Raw genomic sequence first — 7,320 nt, 5'->3', positions numbered from 1 at the left:
TTTACTGGAATATTTTATTAATTTTTTCACATTTCATTGTATTATCAAAAGAAAAACAAGTTTTAAAAATCCCATATTTTTTTTCTTGTGTACACACCATGAACTATGATTAACAGGACGGAACACTGTAGGGCGGGAGCAAGGAGAGGTATAGACACGTACTGTCACTGACTTCCTTATATCTGCACTAGAGCCATCTAACGGTGAAATATAATTTCGTAAAAAAGATTATTTATAATTATAATTATATTAATAACAACAATAATTATTATAACATGGATTTGTCCTGTAGTCCTGTTATTACGTATAATACGTGTACTTTAGTATTTAAAATGGTTAATAAATGCTCTGTATTAAATTGTCGCAGCCGGAAAAGCAAAACGGTTTTCAGTTTATTTAGTGCACCTAAGGATATACTTATAAACAATTCGTGGTCTTCAATCGTTTCTCGAGTTAATAATAAAATAACAAATGTGAAATTTATTTGTGAACTTCATTTTAAAGACTCTGATATTATTCGTTCTTATTCTCAATGGAACTCTCCAACCATCTCCACTACGTAATTTTTTTTCCCAAATTATTATAATATTAGGTTATCTAAAGATTGAAATATGTCAATAATTTTTTTTTAGTGATGAACTTAATTTAAAAGTAATTAAACCTAGATTACAGAAAGGAGCAATACCATCCATATTTAATGACATTCAAGGTAAGCATTAACATAAATTATACATTCAATTTTAATATGTGTGTAAAGGTGGTTCCAATAGAAGCTACCTAGAAGTTAGTGCCAGCCACTGTCAGGTGTTGGTTTTAACACCACTCGTTGGCCAAAGTTACATCTTACTTAGGTACTCACTACTCTGGTTCACTAATATTAGTATTTTAATTAATATTGACATATTTTTCCAAGGTGAACATTCCATCTTAGACATAGTCAAAAATTCTAATGATTCTGAATCGGAATCAAGTTCTTACACTGTACCACATAGTCCAAATTGTAGGCAAAAATTAAAGTGGACAGAAGCTACTGACTCAGTACTTGATTCCAAACTGACAAGTCCAATTGTTATTGATATTAATCAGGTAGGTTCATATTATATACATTGAATAATAACTGAATTAATATTATTAATACAAATTACAAATACATTTTTTTTTTATCAGGATAAAATTATCAATGAAATAGAATCATTTAGTACATTGGTTAGTACTATTTCTTCTATACTATTGCCTGTTAATTGGAATAGTATTTATGATGATTATGGGATAAGTTTTTTTATAGCTGAAAATATTAATGGAGAACAGATTAAAGCTATTATTACTAAACAGTTAACATTCACAGTAGATGGAAGTATTAATTGCTATGTTATGAACAATAAATTTGATTTGGAGCATTTGGGAATTAGTGAGATGTGTTATCCTTTTTCTTTAAATCGGCTTAATGATGCAATTCAAGTTTTAAATGACCAACATATTTGTACTGCTGGACCTTCTCCAATTAATTTTCCCGGTAATTATTGTTGAACATTTTGATAATTAAGTTACATACTTACTTAATTATTTATTTCTCAAATATAAGTATACTTACTTAATAGCTTGTATCAAATTAATTTTTTATAAGTTGTTTTTTAAATGATTTAGGAATAACTATCAAACAATGTGTGTTAGACATAACAAATAAGTGGCGCCATATAAAATGTCCCATACTTGTGTCATCTAAAGTATGCAATTTTTGTAAACGTTTATATAACAGTTTTAGAGTTTATAAAAAAAGATATTCACTTGGTCAGAAAAAACATATTGCTTCTTGTCTAACACCTATTCGCAAAAACCGCTTCTCTAAAATCAAAAAAACCCAACACACTATGAAAAAATCAATTATCAGGTTATAGCAAAACAAATAAATTAATAGGTACCTAATACCTATTTGAATTTTTGTATTTATTTTTTTTTTTAAATTTTAGAATGAAATCAAAAATTAATAATTTGCAACAAAAACTATCAAATCTTCAGGATTCAATGAAAAACTTATCTGCAACTACAGTTTCAAATATGTTAGAGAATCTACTTTAAAATGAATCTCAGGAAAATTGTTATTAATGAAATTATTAATGCTAGTAAAGTTAAACCCAAAAGGTCGAAAGTATCTGACAACTGGATTTTGTTTTGTATTATTTTGAATATTAGGTAAGTAATTTATTATTAGTAATGAATAATTAGATATTCATGTAAATATATTTTATATTTTTAGGTCATCTAGAGAGTATAAATTTTTAAGGAAACAAGATATATTACCACTTCCAGCTCCAAAAACTATTCGACGCTATCTGTCATTAATTTAAACAAAATGTGGCTTTGATGAAAAATTTTTCAGTTTATTAAAGAAAAAGTTTGAATTACTTAATACACGGGAACGACATGGAGTATTAGTATTTGACGAAATTTTTTTAAGAGAAAGCATATCTGTTAACACTAAGAAACTATCGTATACTGGTCTAGAAGATTTTGGAGATGGGAAACAATGCAATGAAAAGGCTGACCACGGCTTAGTTTTTATGTTTAGGAGTTTAGCTTCCAACTATTCACAACCTATTGCTGTGTTTGCTGCAAAAGGAAGTGTGAAAGGTAAAATAATAATTATTTTATTTCAGACTTAATGTGTAAATACTATAAGTTAAGTTCTGTCTGTTATTTGTTGAGTTATAATTTTATTCCTTTGATTGTTTAATAGGCATTGTACTAGTTCAACTTATTTTAAAAGCTATAACAATGTTAGAAAACATAGGAGCTAAAGTTGATGGGATTGTTTCTGATGGAGCGGCGACAAATCGCAAAGTGTGGAAAGAATTAGGTGTTTGTGGTTTGAAAAATAATGTTGTAAATAGTTTTACCCACCCAATGGATACAACAAGAAGAATTTATTTATTTTCTGATGCACCTCACCTCATAAAAACTGTTCGAAATAGATTATTTAATGTTAAATTTTTAAAAGTAATTATTTAATTTTTTAATATTTATTGATATTTTTGTTACAAATTTTATCAGAACTTTTTTGTCTTTGTATAGACTTCCCCTGAAAAAAAATGTATTAGTTGGTGGCATTATGTTGAAGTTTTCAACAATGACGCAAATAATATTCTCCGCGTATGTCCCAAAATCACAAATAGACATTTACATTTGGATACAATGGCCAAAATGAATGTTAAACTGGCTACACAAGTATAATTTTGTTTTATTTTGAATCAGATACTTAAATAGTAGGTGTCTACATAAGTAGGTACCTACCTATGATTATATTATAGTTATTATTAAAATGTTTGTGTACATTTTAGGTTTTAAGTCAGTCGATGGCAGATGGAATCCAATTTTATAGGCAAAATGGATGCATTGCACTTGGTGGAAGTGAAGAAACTCAAGATTTCACTAGCCACTTCAATAAATGTTTTGATGCCTTGAATAGGAAATATGCAGCTGAAGGAATCAAAAAAGACAGTTAAGATTTTAAAGTAATTACATTCACACTGATTGAACATAAATTATATTTATTTAATCTTTCCATATAATTTTATTGACTTAAAAGGTAATGTTAGACACTCTAGAATACATTGATAATTGGGAACAGAATTTGATTGATGGTAAAATAAGTAAAGAGGATTTTCTAACACCCAACACTGCCGAGGGTTTAAGAGTAACATTACGGTCTACTATTGATTTGTCATTTGTGTAACTATTTACTTAATGATTGTGGTTTTCATTATGTGCTCACAAGTAAAATGAACCAAGATGCTTTAGAGGTAAATAACATTATATGTCCCTGTCTTTTAATACTTGAAGTGATAATATAATATACATTTCAATTTAAATCATAGTTATTCTTTGGGACTGTTCGTCAGTCAACTGGTCCTAATGACCACCCTGCAACGCCAACTTTCCTTCAAATGTACAAACTGTTATCAATATATTCAGTTATAAAACCACCAAAGACAGGTAATTGCCAAGTACTGAATTCAGAGTTTCCGAAAATATCAATTGATGACATTAAAAATATCTATGATACTTATGGTAATATAAGTATTTATGATGATTATCATTAAAATTTTTCTAATTTGTCTTAATTTTTTAGATGTAAGTGAAAGAGTTAAGAATATTGAAGCACTAAAATTAAAGTTAAGTAATTGCATGGACAATGAAGATTGGGAAGCTGATTCTATTTTTGAAGACCATAATTATTTTAAATCGCCAACAGTTGATTGTGTAGTATACTATGTCTGTGGTTATTTAATAAGGCAACTTTCCAAACGTTATGTTTGTGAAAGATGTTTAGCATTTCTTAGAAATACATCTTCTACACCTTCTACTAAATCTGTAGCTTCACTTACTAACATTAAATCTAGAGGTTATTTAATACGCCCTAATTTTAACTTTTTCAATATTATTAAAACAATAGAAAATTCTTTTGAAAGATTTTGTGAAGATGTAGATGTATTTAATTTAACAGTGAATGATGTTTTAAAAACTTCCATTTCCTTTCTTTGTACTGAACATAAAATTGAAGTCATGTCAGATATTTTATCATACTACATTACAATGCGTATGCGTCAGTACTGTTATTTTAAAAATATGGAACCTGCTAAAAGAAGTTGTAAAAAAAAAAAACTTTCTAAACTAGTAAACACTTAATTATGAAATATTAAACGACCTTTACTAATAATAAAAAATTATTATAATACGATCATGTATATTTTTTTTTAAACTTAATAAAAATTATGTATAAATATTAAATAGTTGTGCACCAATCATTATATTCGTTTTACTGTTAGTATGAATTGACTGCTAGATGGCGCTAGAACCGATATAAGGCACTTGGTGACAGTTCGTGACCGCCACTATCTCATAAGTGCTCAGTCCTATTAATCATAGTTCATGGGTGTAACGGTGGGTCACCGGCGGCGTGCCGGTCGGTGAAATGTACGTACCCCGGCGTTGTCACATGTTGCGTGTGGCGGCAACAATATTTGAGAAAATGTCAAAAAGAAGTGCTGTTTGGAAATATTTTGAGAAAAATAATGACGGAACATCGACATGTGTATTATGCTATAAGAAACTTAAGACATCAGGTAACACCACAAATTTAAATGGACACCTAAATAGTATGCATAAGTCAATTATTAATCAAAAAACACATGATAGTAATAAACAAGACGTAGCTGATGATCCAGGTGAGGCTATTAATACTAGTGTTCCGAATACAGATAATGTCATTACATTGCCACCTCCCTATCAAAATTTTAAACGTCAAACAAACATAAAACAATCATTCAATAACATATCAACATATACTGAAGGTGGAGTTAAAGACAGCAAAATAACAAATTTAATTGTTTATATGATTTCAAAATATAACCAACCCATTTCTATAGTAGAAGATAAAGGTTTTAAATTATTAATAAAATCATTAGCACCACTCTATAAAATGCCTAGTTGAAGGAATGTCTCAAGAAAAATTGATGTGAAATATGAAGCATTGGCAGGTATTTTTAAAGAAACGCTTTCAATTTCTAATAATTTTTCATTAACTACAGACATTTGGACAGATATACAAACACGTAGTTATTTAGGTATCACCGTTCACTTTGCTAATACCTCCACGTTCACATTAAAATCTGGTATACTTGGAGTTTATGACCTAAGTGAAAGACATACATCAGATTATATAGCAGTTAAATTAAAAGAAGCCTGCTTTGAATGGGAAATTCCTATGAAATCGGTCACTGCTGTAATTACAGATGGAGCAGCAAACATGACAAAATCTATAGAATTAGCTTTTGGAAGAAATCATCAAATTCCTTGTTTTGCTCATACAATTAATTTAATAGCAGAAAGATCACTGTCAAATGTAGCTGAATTGACAAAATTAATTTCAAATGTTAAATCAATTGTTACCTGGTTTAAGCACAGTGTGGTTGGAAGCGATGATTTAAGAAAATTGACAGGCGGGGATGGTAAATTAATCCAAGAAGTTTCCACTCGTTGGAACAGCACATTCTACATGTTACAACGATTTATATCTCTACGCCCATTTGTAAATGAAATATTAAATAAGAACATTAAAGCACCTGAAATGATATCTGCACAAAGTGTATTAGATATTACAGAAGTGATAGAAGCAACAAGAGAGTTGTGTGTTGAATTTTATGTCACTAGTAGTGTAATTATCCCAATGACTCATTTATTATATAATAAAATAAATCAAACTAAAACTACAACAATCATAAGTTCAAAATTAAAAGTTGCTTTATTAGAACAATGCCAAAAGCGTTTTGAATGCATAGAAAGTGTAACACAGGTGGCAATTGCCACTATTTCGGACCCTCTTTCAAAAAGATATACTTTAAATCATCTATAGCATTATCCCGAGCTCTAAGTATAATATCCGATACATTGAAAACATCAACAGATCAAGTAGAAAGTATTCCAGAACCAGATTTAACAGGTACTTGATTTAATAATACAAAGTTATTTGATTAATTTATAAACTTTAGGTATGTTAGTTTTATTTATAATTAATCATGGTATACTTTTAAATATTAATTACTTTTTTAGACCAAGAACAGAATACATCTGATGGATTCAGCTTATGGGATAATCATAACGGCTTAATGCAACAAACCAACCAGGAATGCATTGAAACGGAAATTGGATATCCTTCAGAGTTGTGCCTATATTTAAAAAGCAATCTAGCAAATTTATCAGAGAAACCCTTAGAAGTATGGCATAACATGAGTACTGTCTATCCAAATCTATCTAAACTTGCTATTAAATATCTCTCAATAGTTGACACCTCTGTGCCCTCAGAAAGGTTATTTTCTAAAGCCGGGTCAACTTTAAGTACTAAAAGGAATAGAATTACATGTAAATGACTTCATAAGCTATTATTTTTGCAATCACTAGATGATAATTTATGCGGGATTTGATTATGTTTATTATTTTATATGTATACTAGCTGCCATTAGAATATTTTTATGACCAAAAGTAATAAATAATTGATCACTTGTTCTAAGCTTAATATCACAAAATTTTCCAGTTCTAAAATCAAAAATGTGTTACTAATATTTGTTTTGAAAGAATTTAAAATCACCGACAACATACATGCGTTGAGATTGTAAGTACTCTAATATTGGAATAGGGTGCAAGCTATTTTTAAAATATTTTTGATCCAAAAGTTCATTTATATTATTTTCACTGGATGAATGCTGATTGTATCCATTTATGCTACTGACAGAAAACTGTACTGAAAACTGTGACTTTGAGTGTCTA

The 7,320-nt window shown here is 29.0% G+C and overlaps 1 protein-coding gene across 1 annotated transcript in view; it reads left to right on the top strand.

The window, feature by feature from the left end:
- Nucleotides 1-5,026: 5,026 nt before the first annotated feature.
- Nucleotides 5,027-7,320, top strand: part of LOC100570718 (zinc finger BED domain-containing protein 4-like) — a 4,124-nt gene continuing 1,830 nt past the window's right edge. Inside the window, exons 1-4 of the mRNA XM_016804394.2 lie at nucleotides 5,027-5,435; nucleotides 5,586-6,211; nucleotides 6,388-6,496; nucleotides 6,607-6,915. Coding sequence (XP_016659883.2) covers nucleotides 5,027-5,435; nucleotides 5,586-6,211; nucleotides 6,388-6,496; nucleotides 6,607-6,915 — 1,453 coding nt within the window. The remainder of the gene's footprint in view (nucleotides 5,436-5,585; nucleotides 6,212-6,387; nucleotides 6,497-6,606; nucleotides 6,916-7,320) is intronic.

The sequence above is a fragment of the Acyrthosiphon pisum genome, chromosome A3 (assembly GCF_005508785.2).
Source record: "Acyrthosiphon pisum isolate AL4f chromosome A3, pea_aphid_22Mar2018_4r6ur, whole genome shotgun sequence".
Lineage (NCBI taxonomy): Eukaryota > Metazoa > Arthropoda > Insecta > Hemiptera > Aphididae > Acyrthosiphon > Acyrthosiphon pisum.
This window is presented reverse-complemented; position numbering and strand designations above follow the sequence as displayed.